Below are 19369 nucleotides of genomic sequence, written 5' to 3'. Positions count from 1 at the left end.
CACACACCCTCTGAACCCACACACCCTCTGAACCCACATGCCCTCTGAACCCACACACCCTCTGAACCCACACACCCTCTGAACCCACACACACCCTGAACCCACACACACCCTATGAACCCACACACCCTCTGAACCCACACACACCCTATGAACCCACACACCCTCTGAACCCACACACCCTCTGAACCCACACACCCTCTGAACCCACACACCCTCTGAACCCACACACACCCTATGAACCCACACACCCTCTGAACCCACACACACCCTCTGAACCCACACACACCCTCTGAACCCACACACCCTCTGAACACACACACCCTCTGAACCCACACACACCCTCTGAACCCACACACCCTCTGAACCCACACACACCCTCTGAACCCACACACCCTCTGAACCCACATACTCTCTGAACCCACACACCCTCTGAACCCACACACCCTCTGGACCCACACACACCCTCTGAACCCACATACTCTCTGAACCCACACACACTTTCTGAACCCACACACACCCTACGAACCCACACACACCCTCTGAACCCACACACACCCTCTGAACCCACACACACACCCTCTGAACCCACACACACACCCTCTAAACCCACACACCCTCTGAACCCACACACACCCTCTGAACCCACATACTCTCTGAACCCACACACCCTCTGAACCCACACACACCCTCTGAACCCACACACCCTCTGAACCCACACACCCTCTGAACCCACACACCCTCTGAACCCACACACCCACACACCCTCTGAACCCACACACCCTCTGAACCCACACACCCTCTGAACCCACACACCCTCTGAACCCACACACTCTCACTCTCTCAGCACCATGTTGGAGGAGAAGAAGACCAAGGTGAAGATCACGTTCTTCGTCATCCTGGTGGGCATCTCCTGCTTGCTGGCTGCCATGGTGACGGACCACTGGACTGTACTGAGACCGCCGTTCGACAAGTTCAACACCACCTGTGAGACGGCCCACTTTGGCCTCTGGAAGCTCTGCATGTCGACAATCTTCATGGTGGAGGAAGATTTCATCTCACATTCTCTCTGATTCTGTTTCATTCTTTCCAAGAAAGTCCCTTTTTTCACTATTTAGTCTGAGGATTCATTCCATTTACATTCCAGTATAGTATAAATGGTGGATTTAGTAGCATCTTCAAGCAGCTATACATATAGAATACCAGACACTTAAAACACAACAACCAAAATAATGTGAAACAGCAGAGGAACAAGTGGAGACACCTGTTGCTATATACAATTACATGCCCTTTCAAGGACTAAACCCATTCATCTGCAGAATGGATGTACTTGAATGACAAAGGATTTATATCGCTAGACAGTAGATTAAAAACAATCATTTCATGATTCCTTCACTGTCAACTATTAAGGTGTAAAGATATATTATCTTTAGTCCTCTGTAGTCCTCTGTTAGATTTAAATAGATCCTTCCTTTTCCCGAATTTGGATTGGGTGCAGCCGTCAGGTGGGGGCCCCCGTGTCTCGGGCCCCTCAGTGATTGGTGGAGAAATAGATCAGCTCGTAATAAAGGAACTCTCCCATGAGCCCCTTAAATGGAGCCAGAGAGCAACAAGACACTTTCTGATAGGTAGAAATAATACGGGAATCTATTACAAAGAACATGTTCTAAATATTCACATTTGATTTCAAGGGTATCTAGAACAACAATATCTACAGAATGTGTCCAATATTTACTTTGGCTTAGATATTAGTCTTTTCCACCTCTGAATCTTCAATGTCGTATGAAAGCTTAAACCAGATCGAGCCCTCAACCTGTCTCGTTCGATTGTACCCCATCACAGCACCTAACCCCTGACCCCAAGTAGCTCAGACTGGTTGAAGTGGGGACGGTTTTGGTAAATATTTCACATCCTTCTTCACAGCAGTGCTGTATAGACTCGGGCTAAACACTGTAAACATGTTCCTGGGAGGGAGAGTGAGAGTAGGAATCTAGGGCACTGTTATCTGGCCTCTTTTCTTCGAGCAGAAGCAGAGATCTGTGGATGGAGAGAGCTGGAGAGAGAGAGAGGAGACGTTTCGTGCTTTATTGAGGCTGCTGGAGAAGACTAATTCTTAATACTGCTTTCTAGGAGCTAGACAATCTCACAGGGACCTTTACTATAATACACAACAACACACACACACTTCATACACTCTCAGCACCATGTTGGAGGAGAAGAAGACCAAGGTGAAGATCATGTTCTTCGTCATCCTGGTGGGCATCTCCTGCATGCTGGCTGCCATGGTAACGGACCACTGGACCGTACTGAGCCCGCCGTTCGACAAGTTCAACACCACCTGTGAGACGGCCCACTTTGGCCTCTGGAAGCTCTGCATGAAGACCGTCTTCATGGTGGAGGAGGACCCAGAGGGCCAGGGCTGTGGCCCCATCAGTCTGCCCGGAGGTAAGGGCTGCTTCTACCTTCTGTCTCTGTTAGGATCAGGGAGTCTACCTTCATTTAAGGTTATGGTTAGGCATAAGGTTAGCAGTGTGGTTTAGGTTAGGGTTCAGGTTAGGGTTAGGTTTAAAATCACCCTGCAGAGCTGCCTCCAGTACATGCGTCATCCCAGTAAATGCCAACCTGCAGGTGGTGCAGTGTGATTGTTTCTAACCCTCTGTGTCAGTTAGTGTAAGGCTGTGTCCCAAATGAAAGCCTATTCCCTACACAGTGTACTACTTCTGACCAGACGCTACATAGGGAATTAGGTGCCATTTGGGACACAGGCAGAGTTTAATAACTAGCAGAGCAGTAAATGGCTCTTTGCCCTCCTGTCTCTGTTAATGTCTGCTTGCCAGGAAGGTGTTTTTTTTTCTAACTCTGTTTCTTCTGAGGCTAAAAAAACACAGTTAACCCCTTTCTCTGTCTAGTAGTGTCTCCCCAGAGGCAAGAGGCTCTTGACCATATCTGTCTCTATTAGTGAGCTACAGTAAGGGTGAGGGGTTACATGGGCTGCAGATATTAATCTCCTGGCTTTCATTCATTGTATCATGTTGTTGCTGGTGGGGGTCCTTACCAATATGCGGCCTTCCAATTAGAATTTGGTTAAAACTTGTCAGGGATTCAGGGACTCTCCCCCTGCTTTTCTGTCTGAGCGTACAGTAGACCTGCCCCTCCACTTCCAGATCGATCTCTTCAGATGTCAGAGGGCAGAGGGTAGAGGAGAGAGAGCTGAGAGTGAGTGGTGTGAGGGTACTACCCTCTCATATGCACGCACGCACACACGCACGCTCGCACGCATACACACACACACACACACACACACACACACACACACACACACACACACACACACACACACACACACACACACACACACACACACACACACACACACACACACGCACACACACACACACACACACACATACAGCCCCCCAGAGTTACTGTGTCTGCGGGTGGAGCGAGAGGGTTTTCTTTGCCATGAAAAAGGAACAGAACATTTGACATACCAATTAGGATCTGGCAAAAAATCCTTGAATCAGTTATAGAACCCATTGCCCTTTAGGGTTGTGAGGTCTGGGGTCTGCTCACCAACCAATAATTCACAAAATGGGACAAACACCATGCAGAATTCAGAATTCACAAAATGGGACTCTACATGCAGAATTCTGCAAAGATATCCTCTGTGTACAACGTAAAATACCAAATAGTGTATGCAGAGCAGAATTAGGCCGATACCCGCTAATTATCAAAATCCAGAAAAGAGCCGTTAAATTCGACAACCACCTAAAAGGAAGTGATTCCCAAACCTTCCATAACAAAGCCATCACCTACAGTGTAGTGAGGTGCGTACTGGCGGCAGAGAAGTCAGGCGCAGGAGAGCGAAAACTGATTTACAACTGTGTCGTTTAATATCCATAAACCACCGTCAACAGAACAATACAATAAATGGGTCAAACAAAACCCGGTAAATACCAGCATACCGTGCACAAGCACTACAACAAACAATTACCGACCAGGACATGGGGGGAAACAGAGGGTTAAATACACAACATGTAATTGATGGAATTGGAACCAGGTGTGATGGAAGACAAGACAAAACTAATGGAAAATGAAAAGTGGATCAGCGATGGCTAGAAGGTCGGTGACGTCGACCACTGAACGCCGCCCGAACAAGGAGAGGGACCGACTTCGGCGGAAGTCGTGACATACAGAGAAATTAACCTGGAGAAGAGCCCCCGAAGCAAGCTAGTTCTGAGGCTCTGTTCACAAACACAAACAGACCCCACAGAGCCCCAGGACAGCAACACAATTAGACCCAACCAAATCATAAGAAAACAAAAAGATAATTACTTGACACATTGGAAAGAATTAACAAAAAAACTGCCGTAGACAGACCTGGCTCTCAAGAGAAGACAGGCTATGTGCACACTGCTCACAAAATGAGGTGGAAACTGAGCTGCACTTTCAATCTTCCTGCCAAATGTATGACCATTTTAGAGACACATATTTCCCTCAGATCACATAGACCAACAAAGATTTTGAAAACAAATCCAATTTTTATAAACTCATATATCTATTGGGTGAAATACCACAGTGTGCCATCACAGCAGTAAGATTTGTGACCTGTTGCCACAAGAAAAGGGCGACCAGTGAAGAAGAAATTGTAAATACATCCTATATTTATGTTTATTTATAACTATTTGCACATCATTGCAACGCTGTATATAGACATAATATGACATTTGAAATGTCTTTATTCTTTTGTAACTTTTGTGAGTGTAATGTTCACTGTTATTTTTTATTGTTTATTTCACTTTCACTATCTATTTCACTTGCTTTGGCAATGTTAACATATGTTTCCCATGCCAATAAAGCCCTTTAAATTGAAATTGAGAGAGAGAGGTTTAACTGTGAGGGAGATACAGAGAGAGAGAGAGAGAGAACGAGAGAGAGACAGAGAGAGCGAGAGAGTGAGAGAGACAGAAAGAGAGAGGGAGAGAGAGAGAGAGACAGAGAGAGAGAGGGAGAGAGAGAGAGACAGAGAGAGAGAGAGAGTGAGAGAGACAGAAAGAGAGAGGGAGAGAGAGAGAGAGCAAGAGAGAGGCTGGTTTGTGTGTGTGAGTGTGGACAAGACAGAGCTGCTCTTCCTCCCGGGAAAGGCCTACCCGCTCCATAACCTTTCCATCACGGTTGACAACTCCAGTGTCCCCCTCACAGAGTGCAAAGAACCTTTGCGTGACCCTGGACAACATCCTGTCGTTCTCTCCAAACATCAAAGCACTGACTTGGTATTGCAGGTTCATGCTCAACAACATCCATAGAGTATGACCCTACCTCACAGAGGAAGTGGCGCAGATCCTAATCCAGGCACTTGTCATCTCCCATCTGGACTACTGCAACTCGCTGTTGACTGGGCTCCCTGCTTGTGCCATCAAACCCCTGCAATTGATCCAGAACACCGCAACCCGCCTTGTGTTCAGCCTTCCCAAGTTCTCCCATGTCACCCCGCTCCACAGCCCATCCTACTGGCTCCAGTCGAAGCTCGCATCCACTACAGACCATGGTACTTACTTATGGAGCAGAAAGAGAAACTGTCTCTCCCTACCTTCAGGCTATGCTCAAACCGTACACCCCAACCCGAGTACTCCGTTCTGCCACCTCTGGTCTCTTGGCTCTCCCGCACCAACAGGAAGTCAGCACCCTCTCAGACCAGTCAAAGCTATTCTCCCAAATGGTGGAACCAGCTTCCCCCTGAACCGAGGTGTGTGAATTGACTAGCTAGTCCAATCGAGGTGTGTGAATTGACTCGCTAGTCCTACCGAGGTATGTGAATTGACTCGCTAGTCCAACCGAGGTGTGTGAATTGACTAGCTAGTCCAACCGAGGTGTGTGATTTGACTCGCTAGTCCTATCGAGGTGTGTGAATTGACTCACTAGTCCAACCGAGGTGTGTGATTTGACTCGCTAGTCAAACCGAGGTGTGTGAATTGACTCGCTAGTCCAACCGAGGTGTGTGAATTGACTAGCTAGTCCAACCGAGGTGTGTGATTTGACTCGCTAGTCCTATCGAGGTGTGTGAATTGACTCACTAGTCCAACCGAGGTGTGTGATTTGACTCGCTAGTCAAACCGAGGTGTGTGAATTGACTCGCTAGTCCAACCGAGGTGTGTGATTTGACTCCCTAGTCCAACCGAGGTGTGTGAATTGACTCTCTAGTCCAACCGAGTTGTGTGAATTGACTCGCTAGTCCAACCGAGGTGTGTGAATTGACTCGCTAGTCCAACCGAGGTGTGTGAATTGACTCGCTAGTCCAACCGAGGTGTGTGAATTGACTCGCTAGTCCAACCGAGGTGTGTGAATTGACTCACTAGTCCAACCGAGGTGTGTGAATGGACTCGCTAGTCCAACCGAGGTGTGTGAATTGACTCGCTAGTCCAACCGAGGTGTGTGAATTGACTCGCTAGTCCTATCGAGGTGTGTGAATTGACTCGCTAGTCCTATCGAGGTGTGTGAATTGACTCGCTAGTCCAAACGAGGTGTGTGAATTGACTCGCTAGTCCAACCGAGGTGTGTGAATTGACTCGCTAGTCCTATCGAGGTGTGTGAATTGACTCGCTAGTCCTATCGAGGTGTGTGAATTGACTCGCTAGTCCTATCGAGGTGTGTGAATTGACTCGCTAGTCCAAACGAGGTGTGTGAATTGACTCGCTAGTCCAACCGAGGTGTGTGAATTGACTCGCTAGTCCAACCGAGGTGTGTGAATTGACTCGCTAGTCCAACCGAGGTGTGTGAATTGACTCGCTAGTCCAACCGAGGTGTGTGAATTGACTCGCTAGTCCAACCGAGGTGTGTGAATTGACTCGCTAGTCCAACCGAGGTGTGTGAATTGACTCGCTAGTCCTATCGAGGTGTGTGAATTGACTAGCTAGTCCAACCGAGGTGTGTGAATTGACTAGCTAGTCCAACCGAGGTGTGTGAATTGACTCGCTAGTCCTATCGAGGTGTGTGAATTGACTCGCTAGTCCAACCGAGGTGTGTGAATTGACTCGCTAGTCCAACCGAAGTGTGTGAATTGACTCGCTAGTCCTACCGAGGTGTGTGAATTGACTCGCTAGTCCTATCGAGGTGTGTGAATTGACTCGCTAGTCCAACCGAGGTGTGTGAATTGACTCGTTAGTCCTATCGAGGTGTGTGAATTGACTCGCTAGTCCTATCGAGGTGTGTGAATTGACAAACAAACTGGATGTGCCCGATGCACTACATTCAGTCGATCACACTTGGAAGACAGGCAGTGGGAACTGTCTAAATACAGCTGTGGAAGCCATGGGGATGTGGAAGACAGGCAGTGGGAACTGTCTAAATACAGCTGTGGAAGCCATGGGGATGTGGAAGACAGGCAGTGGGAACTGTCTAAATACAGCTGTGGAAGCCATGGGGATGTGGAAGACAGGCAGTGGGAACTGTCTAAATACAGCTGTGGAAGCCATGGGGATGTGGAAGACAGGCAGTGGGAACTGTCTAAATACAGCTGTGGAAGCCATGGGGATATTTAAATAATTCAAGGTTACAGATATGGACATGAGAATACGTTTATTTTTAAGTTAAGTATAAAGATCGCATTGGCTTTGAATAAATACAACATTGTCAGTGTTGGAAGTGACTATTCCGCTATGTTCAGGCCAGTATTCACTCAATACTGCCTTTGAATGGGTGTTCGATTACATGCCACATGGTCTTGTTCAAGGAGGAAATTCACTGGGACATTTGCTGTCATTCAATGCATTGCTGCATACCATTCAACCACAATCTGTGCTATTGTGGATCCAGTTGTGTTTGGTGGTTATAGACTTCACTACAGACAGATGTAGGATCATAATCTGACCTATATTGTCACAGCAAAAATAATCCTGCAGCACCCGGATTTGAACATTTAGTTCATACTGTTTTGATCAGTCAGGCTATTAGATTAGATTCATTTAATAGTCACATGTACATAGTTACAGATGTAATTACAGGGTACAGTGAAATTCAGGTAGCTGACTAGTGGTGGCTGTTCAGCAGCCTGATGCTCTGGGGTTAGAAGCTATTGGCTAGTGTGTTGTGTGTAGTTGCCGTACCAGGCTGTGATACAGCCCGAAAGTATGCTCTCGATGGTGCTCCTGTAGAACACAGCGAGCGCCCTTGGAGACAGGCCACATTTCTTCATCCTCCTGTTAGATTAGGGGCTGTTAGTGACCCAGAGGAAAGTGAGGCATAATGGGATTCATCCAGGTTTCCAGCCACACAGTCACCTGATGTTATGTGTTAGCTGCTCATTAAGACACACTGTTGGGGCTGGGGGTTGGACAGGGGTTGGGTGTGAGGCAGAATACATCAACACAGCGCAGCGCCAGCAAAGAATAGTCTGTGATTAAATTGTGTGAAAAACACAACAGGATCCTACACACCTAACTGTCTACCCGTGGTGGGAGTCAGGGTGACTCACCTTAATAACATGCTTTGCATTCCAAAACGATTGGAGCTGATCAACGTGTGGCATGCGCTCCCGTTCATTTCCGTTCACTCCTGTTCGCCGTACACTTTTGTCATTTACCGCCGTAATTACAAGGCATTTGTCTCCCGCAACAAGATGCCTTGATGAATTTTGAAAACGACCTTCCCTATAAATGACACATGACTTCTTGACTGGTTTTAAATTGAACAAACACTTTAATGAACACCACCATCACGTCAGCCAGGAAATAACATTAGGGGCACATTGTTGGAGTGATGTATGGTTTCATGTGTGTGTGTCTTTGTCTGGATCTCTCTCTCTCTCTCTCTGTGTGTGTCTTTGTCTGGATCTCTCTCTCTGTGTGTGTGTGTGTGTGTGTGTGTGTGTGTGTGTGTGTGTGTGTGTGTGTGTGTGTGTGTGTGTGTGTGTGTGTGTGTGTGTGTGTGTGTGTGTGTGTGTGTGTGTGTGTGTGTGTGTGTGTGTGTGTGTGTGTTGGGAGGAATGTAAGTGCCTCACAGACAGATAGACAGTAGATAGTAGACAGTTGAATTACCTGTTAATTTGGAAGGAAGGGACCAGATGGTTATTGGCTTAACTCTCAGGAGGGTAGTATTATTGGAGTCCCTGAGCAAGGCAATTAGTTCAGGATGAGACACAGCTGGATAAATGGAGATGGGTGCAAACTGTAGTGTTTCTCAACCCCGGTGTTCTATAACTGTAGTGTTTCTCAACCTCGGTGTTCTATAACTGTAGTGTTTCTCAACCCCGGTGTTCTATAACTGTAGTGATTCTCAACTCCGGTGTTCTATAACTGTAGTGTTTCTCAACCTCGGTGTTCTATAACTGTAGTGTTTCTCAACCCCGGTGTTCTATAACTGTAGTGTTTCTCAACCTCGGTGTTCTATAACTGTAGTGTTTCTCAACCCCGGTGTTCTATAACTGTAGTGTTTCTCAACCTCGGTGTTCTATAACTGTAGTGATTCTCAACCCCGGTGTTCTATAACTGTAGTGTTTCTCAACCCCGGTGTTCTATAACTGTAGTGTTTCTCAACCCCGGTGTTCTATAACTGTAGTGTTTCTCAACCCCGGTGTTCTATAACTGTAGTGATTCTCAACTCCGGTGTTCTATAACTGTAGTGTTTCTCAACCTCGGTGTTCTATAACTGTAGTGTTTCTCAACCCCGGTGTTCTATAACTGTAGTGTTTCTCAACCTCGGTGTTCTATAACTGTAGTGTTTCTCAACCCCGGTGTTCTATAACTGTAGTGTTTCTCAACCTCGGTGTTCTATAACTGTAGTGATTCTCAACCCCGGTGTTCTATAACTGTAGTGTTTCTCAACCCCGGTGTTCTATAACTGTAGTGTTTCTCAACCTCGGTGTTCTATAACTGTAGTGTTTCTCAACCCCGGTGTTCTATAACTGTAGTGTTTCTCAACCCCGGTGTTCTATAACTGTAGTGTTTCTCAACCCCGTTGTTCTATAACTGTAGTGTTTCTCAACCTCGGTGTTCTATAACTGTAGTGTTTCTCAACCCCGGTGTTCTATAACTGTAGTGTTTCTCAACCCCGGTGTTCTATAACTGTAGTGTTTCTCAACCTCGGTGTTCTATAACTGTAGTGTTTCTCAACCCCGGTGTTCTATAACTGTAGTGTTTCTCAACCCCGGTGTTCTATAACTGTAGTGTTTCTCAACCTCGGTGTTCTATAACTGTAGTGTTTCTCAACCCCGGTGTTCTATAACTGTAGTGTTTCTCAACCCCGGTGTTCTATAACTGTAGTGTTTCTCAACCTCGGTGTTCTATAACTGTAGTGTTTCTCAACTCCGGTGTTCTGGAACTGTAGTGTTTCTCAACCCCGGTGTTCTATAACTGTAGTGTTTCTCAACCCCGGTGTTCTATAACTGTAGTGTTTCTCAACCCCGGTGTTCTATAACTGTAGTGTTTCTCAACCCCGGTGTTCTATAACTGTAGTGTTTCTCAACTCCGGTGTTCTATAACTGTAGTGTTTCTCAACCCCGGTGTTCTATAACTGTAGTGTTTCTCAACCCCGGTGTTCTATAACTGTAGTGTTTCTCAACCTCGGTGTTCTATAACTGTAGTGTTTCTCAACCCCGGTGTTCTATAACTGTAGTGTTTCTCAACCCCGGTGTTCTATAACTGTAGTGTTTCTCAACCCCGGTGTTCTATAACTGTAGTGTTTCTCAACCCCGGTGTTCTATAACTGTAGTGTTTCTCAACCTCGTTGTTCTATAACTGTAGTGTTTCTCAACTCCGGTGTTCTGGAACTGTAGTGTTTCTCAACCCCGGTGTTCTATAACTGTAGTGTTTCTCAACCCCGGTGTTCTATAACTGTAGTGTTTCTCAACCCCGGTGTTCTATAACTGTAGTGTTTCTCAACCCCGGTGTTCTATAACTGTAGTGTTTCTCAACCTCGGTGTTCTATAACTGTAGTGATTCTCAACCCTGGTGTTCTATAACTGTAGTGTTTCTCAACCCCGGTGTTCTATAACTGTAGTGTTTCTCAACCCCGGTGTTCTGGAACTGTAGTGTTTCTCAACCCCGGTGTTCTATAACTGTAGTGTTTCTCAACCTCAGTGTTCTATAACTGTAGTGTTTCTCAACCTCGGTGTTCTATAACTGTAGTGTTTCTCAACCCCGGTGTTCTATAACTGTAGTGTTTCTCAACCCCGTTGTTCTATAACTGTATTGATTCTCAACCTCAGTGTTCTATAACTGTAGTGTTTCTCAACCCCGGTGTTCTATAACTGTAGTGTTTCTCAACCCCGGTGTTCTATAACTGTAGTGTTTCTCAACCCCGGTGTTCTATAACTGTAGTGTTTCTCAACCCCGTTGTTCTATAACTGTAGTGTTTCTCAACCCCGGTGTTCTATAACTGTAGTGTTTCTCAACCTCGGTGTTCTATAACTGTAGTGTTTCTCAACCCCGGTGTTCTATAACTGTAGTGTTTCTCAACCTCGGTGTTCTATAACTGTAGTGTTTCTCAACTCCGGTGTTCTATAACTGTAGTGTTTCTCAACCCCGGTGTTCTATAACTGTAGTGTTTCTCAACCTCAGTGTTCTATAACTGTAGTGTTTCTCAACCCCGGTGTTCTATAACTGTAGTGTTTCTCAACCCCGGTGTTCTATAACTGTAGTGTTTCTCAACCTCGGTGTTCTATAACTGTAGTGTTTCTCAACCTCGGTGTTCTATAACTGTAGTGTTTCTCAACCCCGTTGTTCTATAACTGTAGTGTTTCTCAACCCCGGTGTTCTATAACTGTAGTGTTTCTCAACCCCGGTGTTCTATAACTGTAGTGTTTCTCAACCCCGGTGTTCTATAACTGTAGTGTTTCTCAACCTCAGTGTTCTATAACTGTAGTGTTTCTCAACCCCGGTGTTCTATAACTGTAGTGTTTCTCAACCCCGGTGTTCTATAACTGTAGTTTTTCTCAACCTCGGTGTTCTATAACTGTAGTGTTTCTCAACCCCGGTGTTCTATAACTGTAGTGTTTCTCAACCCCGGTGTTCTATAACTGTAGTGTTTCTCAACCCCAGTGTTCTATAACTGTAGTGTTTCTCAACCTCGGTGTTCTATAACTGTAGTGTTTCTCAACCCCGTTGTTCTATAACTGTAGTGTTTCTCAACCCCGGTGTTCTATAACTGTAGTGTTTCTCAACCTCTGTGTTCTATAACTGTAGTGTTTCTCAACCTCAGTGTTCTATAACTGTAGTGTTTCTCAACCCCGATGTTCTATAACTGTAGTGTTTCTCAACCCCGGTGTTCTATAACTGTAGTGTTTCTCAACCCCGGTGTTCTATAACTGTAGTGTTTCTCAACCCCGGTGTTCTATAACTGTAGTGTTTCTCAACCTCAGTGTTCTATAACTGTAGTGTTTCTCAACCCCAGTGTTCTATAACTGTAGTGTTTCTCAACCACGGTGTTCTATAACTGTAGTGTTTCTCTACCTCTGTGTTCTATAACTGTAGTGTTTCTCAACCCCGGTGTTCTGGAACTGTAGTGTTTTTTAACCTCGGTGTTCTATAACTGTAGTGTTTCTCAACCCCGGTGTTCTATAACTGTAGTGTTTCTCAACCTCAGTGTTCTATAACTGTAGTGTTTCTCAACCCCGGTGTTCTATAACTGTAGTGATTCTCAACCCCCGGTGTTCTATAACTGTAGTGTTTCTCAACCTCGGTGTTCTATAACTGTAGTGTTTCTCAACCCCGGTGTTCTATAACTGTAGTGTTTCTCAACCCCGGTGTTCTATAACTGTAGTGTTTCTCAACCCCGTTGTTCTATAACTGTAGTGTTTCTCAACCCCGGTGTTCTATAACTGTAGTGTTTCTCAACCTCAGTGTTCTATAACTGTAGTGTTTCTCAACCCCGGTGTTCTTTAACTGTAGTGTTTCTCAACCCCGGTGTTCTATAACTGTAGTGTTTCTCAACCCCGGTGTTCTATAACTGTAGTGTTTCTCAACCCCGGTGTTCTATAACTGTAGTGTTTCTCAACCTCGGTGTTCTATAACTGTAGTGTTTCTCAACCCCGGTGTTCTATAACTGTAGTGTTTCTCAACCCCGGTGTTCTATAACTGTAGTGTTTCTCAACCCCGGTGTTCTATAACTGTAGTGTTTCTCAACCCCGGTGTTCTATAACTGTAGTGTTTCTCAACCCCGGTGTTCTATAACTGTAGTGTTTCTCAACCCCGGTGTTCTATAACTGTAGTGTTTCTCAACCTCAGTGTTCTATAACTGTAGTGTTTCTCAACCCCGGTGTTCTATAACTGTAGTGTTTCTCAACCCCGGTGTTCTATAACTGTAGTGTTTCTCAACCCCGGTGTTCTATAACTGTAGTGTTTCTCAACCTCGGTGTTCTATAACTGTAGTGTTTCTCAACCCCGGTGTTCTATAACTGTAGTGTTTCTCAACCCCGGTGTTCTATAACTGTAGTGTTTCTCAACCCTGGTGTTCTATAACTGTAGTGTTTCTCAACCCCGGTGTTCTATAACTGTAGTGTTTCTCAACCCCGGTGTTCTATAACTGTAGTGTTTCTCAACCCCGGTGTTCTATAACTGTAGTGTTTCTCAACCCTGGTGTTCTATAACTGTAGTGTTTCTCAACCCCGGTGTTCTATAACTGTAGTGTTTCTCAACCCCGTTGTTCTATAACTGTAGTGTTTCTCAACCTCGGTGTTCTATAACTGTAGTGTTTCTCAACTCCGGTGTTCTGGAACTGTAGTGTTTCTCATCCCCGGTGTTCTATAACTGTAGTGTTTCTCAACCCCGGTGTTCTATAACTGTAGTGTTTCTCAACCCCGGTGTTCTATAACTGTAGTGTTTCTCAACCTCAGTGTTCTATAACTGTAGTGTTTCTCAACCCCGGTGTTCTATAACTGTAGTGTTTCTCAACCCCGGTGTTCTATAACTGTAGTGTTTCTCAACCCCGGTGTTCTATAACTGTAGTGTTTCTCAACCTCGGTGTTCTATAACTGTAGTGTTTCTCAACCCCGTTGTTCTATAACTGTAGTGTTTCTCAACCTCAGTGTTCTATAACTGTAGTGTTTCTCAACCTCAGTGTTCTATAACTGTAGTGTTTCTCAACCCCGGTGTTCTATAACTGTAGTGTTTCTCAACCCCGGTGTTCTATAACTGTAGTGTTTCTCAACCCCGGTGTTCTATAACTGTAGTGTTTCTCAACCCCGGTGTTCTATAACTGTAGTGTTTCTCAACCCCGGTGTTCTATAACTGTAGTGTTTCTCAACCCCGGTGTTCTATAACTGTAGTGTTTCTCAACCCCGGTGTTCTATAACTGTAGTGTTTCTCAACCTCGGTGTTCTATAACTGTAGTGTTTCTCAACCCCGGTGTTCTATAACTGTAGTGTTTCTCAACCCCGGTGTTCTATAACTGTAGTGTTTTTCAACCCCGGTGTTCTATAACTGTAGTGTTTCTCAACCCCGGTGTTCTATAACTGTAGTGTTTCTCAACCCCGGTGTTCTATAACTGTAGTGTTTCTCAACCCCGGTGTTCTATAACTGTAGTGTTTCTCAACCCTGGTGTTCTATAACTGTAGTGTTTCTCAACCCCGGTGTTCTATAACTGTAGTGTTTCTCAACCTCAGTGTTCTATAACTGTAGTGTTTCTCAACCTCAGTCGTCTATAACTGTAGTGTTTCTCAACCTCGGTGTTCTATAACTGTAGTGTTTCTCAACCTCAGTGTTCTATAACTGTAGTGTTTCTCAACCCCGGTGTTCTATAACTGTAGTGTTTCTCAACCTCTGTGTTCTATAACTGTAGTGTTTCTCAACCTCAGTGTTCTATAACTGTAGTGTTTCTCAACCCCGGTGTTCTATAACTGTAGTGTTTCTCAACCCCGGTGTTCTATAACTGTAGTGTTTCTCAACCCCGGTGTTCTATAACTGTAGTGTTTCTCAACCCCTGTGTTCTATAACTGTAGTGTTTCTCAACCCCGGTGTTCTATAACTGTAGTGTTACTCTACCTCTGTGTTCTATAACTGTAGTGTTTCTCAACCCCGGTGTTCTATAACTGTAGTGTTTCTCAACCTCGGTGTTCTATAACTGTAGTGTTTCTCAACCCCGGTGTTCTATAACTGTAGTGTTTCTCAACCTCAGTGTTCTATAACTGTAGTGTTTCTCAACCCCGGTGTTCTATAACTGTAGTGTTTCTCAACCCCGGTGTTCTATAACTGTAGTGTTTCTCAACCCCGGTGTTCTATAACTGTAGTGTTTCTCAACCCCGTTGTTCTATAACTGTAGTGTTTCTCAACCCCGGTGTTCTATAACTGTAGTGTTTCTCAACCTCAGTGTTCTATAACTGTAGTGTTTCTCAACCCCGGTGTTCTATAACTGTAGTGTTTCTCAACCCCGGTGTTCTATAACTGTAGTGTTTCTCAACCCCGGTGTTCTATAACTGTAGTGTTTCTCAACCCCGGTGTTCTATAACTGTAGTGTTTCTCAACCTCGGTGTTCTATAACTGTAGTGTTTCTCAACCCCGGTGTTCTATAACTGTAGTGTTTCTCAACCCCGGTGTTCTATAACTGTAGTGTTTCTCAACCCCGGTGTTCTATAACTGTAGTGTTTCTCAACCCCGGTGTTCTATAACTGTAGTATTTCTCAACCTCGGTGTTCTATAACTGTAGTGTTTCTCAACCCCAGTGTTCTATAACTGTAGTGTTTCTCAACCCCGGTGTTCTATAACTGTAGTGTTTCTCAACCTCGGTGTTCTATAACTGTAGTGTTTCTCAACCCCGGTGTTCTGGAACTGTAGTGTTTCTCAACCCCGGTGTTCTATAACTGTAGTGTTTCTCAACCCCGGTGTTCTATAACTGTAGTGTTTCTCAACCCCGGTGTTCTATAACTGTAGTGTTTCTCAACCTCAGTGTTCTATAACTGTAGTGTTTCTCAACCCCAGTGTTCTATAACTGTAGTGTTTCTCAACCCCGGTGTTCTGAAACTGTAGTGTTTCTCAACCCCAGTGTTCTATAACTGTAGTGTTTCTCAACCCCAGTGTTCTATAACTGTAGTATTTCTCAACCCAAGTGTTCTGAAACTGTAGTGTAAATTTGGATGAACTAAATCCAAAAAGCCATGTTGTGGCAACTGATGTAGACAGGGTGTCATACACCCATTATTTTATATGACAGCCTGAAATGGCTTGGTAGTTAGTTATGAGTTTGGGAGATTGGGAACCTATCTAGCTGGCTAGCTAAAGCCAATTTAATTTAATCCTGTTGAGGACAGAGTGCGCTGTTTTCACTTTGGGGGAAAATCGTGCCCAATTTAAACGGCCTCGTACTTAATTCTTGCTCGTACAATATGCATATTATTATTACTATTGGATAGAAAACACTCTCTAGTTTCTAAAACCGTTTGAATTATATCTGTGAGTAAAACAGAACTCCTTTTGCAGCAAACTTCCTGACAGGAAGTGGAAAATCTGAAATCGATGCACTCTTCTAGGGGCTGCCTATTAAAGTCCTTGTTATTTATTAGTTTAGATGCACTTCATACGTCTTCCACTAGATGTCGACAAGCAGTGAGAGAAGAAATTGAGTGTGTAACTTGATCTGGACTCGAATCATAGCTCTTGGCATGACGTGTCACCAGTTTCCTGTTTTCTGGAGAGCGCGAGCAGGGACCTGGATTTGCCTTCTGATAAGCTGCCGTTATGGACGACTAATATCTCCGGCTTTGATTTTATTTGATACATGTGACAATATCATCGTAAAGTATGTTTTTTCAATATAGTTTAATCAGATTATTGAAATTTTTTCGGGAGTTTTGCCGTGTTCCGTTCTCTTCCGTTTGTTGACATGGAGAGATTTGCGCCACTTGGCAAGTGTGCTTGCTAAATCGAGAGGGAAAAAGGCCGTTCTAAATCCAAACAACGATTGTTCCCGACAAAGGACCCCTTGTACAACATTCTGATGAAAGATCAGCAAAAGTAGGACCCATTTTATGATGCTATTTCATATATCTGTCGAACATGTTGTGCTAGTCGTTTGCGCCCAGCTTTTGGGTACTCTCTCGCTATACCTAAGCTGGATGTCGTAATGAAGTTATTTTTAGAATTCTAACACGGCGATTGCATTAAGAACTAGTGTATCTATCATTTCCTATACAACATGTATTTTTTAGTTATGTTTATGAATAGTCATTTGGTCAGAATATGTGTGTCAGAAAAAGTGTCAGAAAAATATCCGGACGTTGTGGGAAAAAGATGCTACGTTAGCACAATGTATAACCACTGATTTCAGCTCTAAATATGCACATTTTCGAACAAAACATAAGTGTATGTATAACCTGATGTTATAGGACTGTCATCTGATGAAGCTTATCAAGGTTAGTCAAAAATTATATATCTTTTGCTGGTTTGTCACGATCGCTAACTTTTACTACTGGGGAATGGCTTGTGTTTCTGGCTATTGTGGTAAGCTAATATAACGCTATATTGTGTTTTCGCTGTAAAACACTTAAGAAATCGGAAATATTGGCTGGAATCACAAGATGCCTGTCTTTCATTTGCTGTACACCATGTATTTTTCAGAAATGTTTTATGATGAGTATTTAGGTATTTGACGTTGGTGTCTGTAATTATTATGGCTGCTTTCGGTGCAATTTCTGATTGTAGCTGCAATGTAAACTATGATTTATACCTGAAATATGCCCATTTTTCGAACAAAACATAGATTTATTGAATAACATGTTATAAGACTGTCATCTGATGAAGTTGTTTCTTGGTTAGTTTGGTTGGTTCTTGGTTAGTTAGGTTGGCTTTGTGCATGCTACCTGTGCTGTGAAAAATGTCTGTCCTTTTTTGTATTTGGTGGTGAGCTAACATAAATATACGTGCTGTTTTCGCTGTAAAACATTTTAAAAATCGGACATGTTGGCTGGATTCACAAGATGTGTACCTTTCATTTGCTGTATTGGACTTGTTAATGTGTGAAAGTTAAATATTTCTAAAAAATATATTTTGAATTTCGCGCTCTGCCTTTTCAGTGGAATGTGGGAGGAGTTCCGCTAGCGTAACACCAGAGTCAGACAGGTTAAATTGCTAGTTATTACAGAGAAACAATTTATTTTACTTTATTTTATTCATCAAGAAGGAGTCAATAGGCTACAAAGCTTGATCAAATTCATTTAAAAACATACCTCCTGCGAATCCTGTGAATCCTGCCCATCCCCGGCAGATCAAATCAAATCAAACTGTATTGGTCACATACAAATGATTAGCAGATGTTATTGCAGCTGTAGTGAAATGCTTGTGCTTTTAGCTCTGACAGTGCAGTAATATCTAACTAGTAATATCTAACAAATTACACAACATATACCCAATACACACAAATCTAAGTAGGAATGAATTAAGACTATATACATATGGATGAGCGATGTCAGGGCGGAAATCAAACGCTGTGTGTGTCACTCAACACTTTCTCTCCTCCACTTATGATACTGTCTAAACCACAAGAGTATCTACCGTCCTGCACCACAAGAGTATCTAACGTGCTGCACCTCTAGAATATCCACCGTCCTGCACCTCTAGAATATCCACCGTCCTGCACCACTAGAATATCTACCGTCCTGCACCACAAGAGTATCTAACGTGCTGCACCACAAGAGTATCTAACGTGCTGCACCTCTAGAATATCCACCGTCCTGCACCACTAGAATATCTACTGTCCTGCACCACAAGAGTATCTAATGTCCTGCACCACAAGAGTATCTAACGTGCTGCACCTCTAGAATATCCACCGTCCTGCACCTCTAGAATATCCACCGTCCTGCACCACTAGAATATCTACCGTCCTGCACCACAAGAGTATCTAACGTGCTGCACCACAAGAGTATCTAACGTGCTGCACCTCTAGAATATCCACCGTCCTGCACCACTAGAATATCTACCGTCCTGCACCACTAGAATATCTACCGTCCTGCACCACAAGAGTATCTAACGTGCTGCACCACAAGGGTATCTAACGTGCTGCACCTCTAGAATATCTAACGTCCTGCACCTCTAGAATATCCACCGTCCTGCACCACTAGAATATCCACCGTCCTGCACCACATGAGTATCTAACGTGCTGCACCTCTAGAATATCTAACGTCCTGCACCACTAGAATATCTACCGTCCTGCACCACAAGAGTATCTAACGTCCTGCACCACAAGAGTATCTAACGTGCTGCACCTCTAGAATATCTAACGTCCTGCACCTCTAGAATATCTACCGTCCTGCACCACAAGAGTATCTAACGTGCTGCACCTCTAGAATATCTAACGTCCTGCACCTCTAGAATATCTACCGTCCTGCACCACAAGAGTATCTAACGTCCTGCACCTCTAGAATATCCACCGTCCTGCACCTCTAGAATAT

The 19369-nt window shown here is 44.3% G+C and overlaps 1 protein-coding gene across 1 annotated transcript in view; it reads left to right on the top strand.

Moving 5' to 3' along the window:
- Positions 1 to 2204: 2204 nt before the first annotated feature.
- The window catches only part of cacng1b (calcium channel, voltage-dependent, gamma subunit 1b), a 35145-nt gene continuing 17980 nt past the window's right edge, over positions 2205 to 19369 (top strand). Inside the window, exon 1 of the mRNA XM_038988723.1 lies at positions 2205 to 2445. Coding sequence (XP_038844651.1) covers positions 2205 to 2445 — 241 coding nt within the window. The remainder of the gene's footprint in view (positions 2446 to 19369) is intronic.

This window comes from Salvelinus namaycush, chromosome 3, assembly GCF_016432855.1.
Source record: "Salvelinus namaycush isolate Seneca chromosome 3, SaNama_1.0, whole genome shotgun sequence".
NCBI classification, from domain to species: Eukaryota; Metazoa; Chordata; class Actinopteri; order Salmoniformes; family Salmonidae; genus Salvelinus; species Salvelinus namaycush.
Note: the sequence above shows the minus strand (reverse complement) of the source record. Positions and strands in the feature narration are given on the sequence as shown.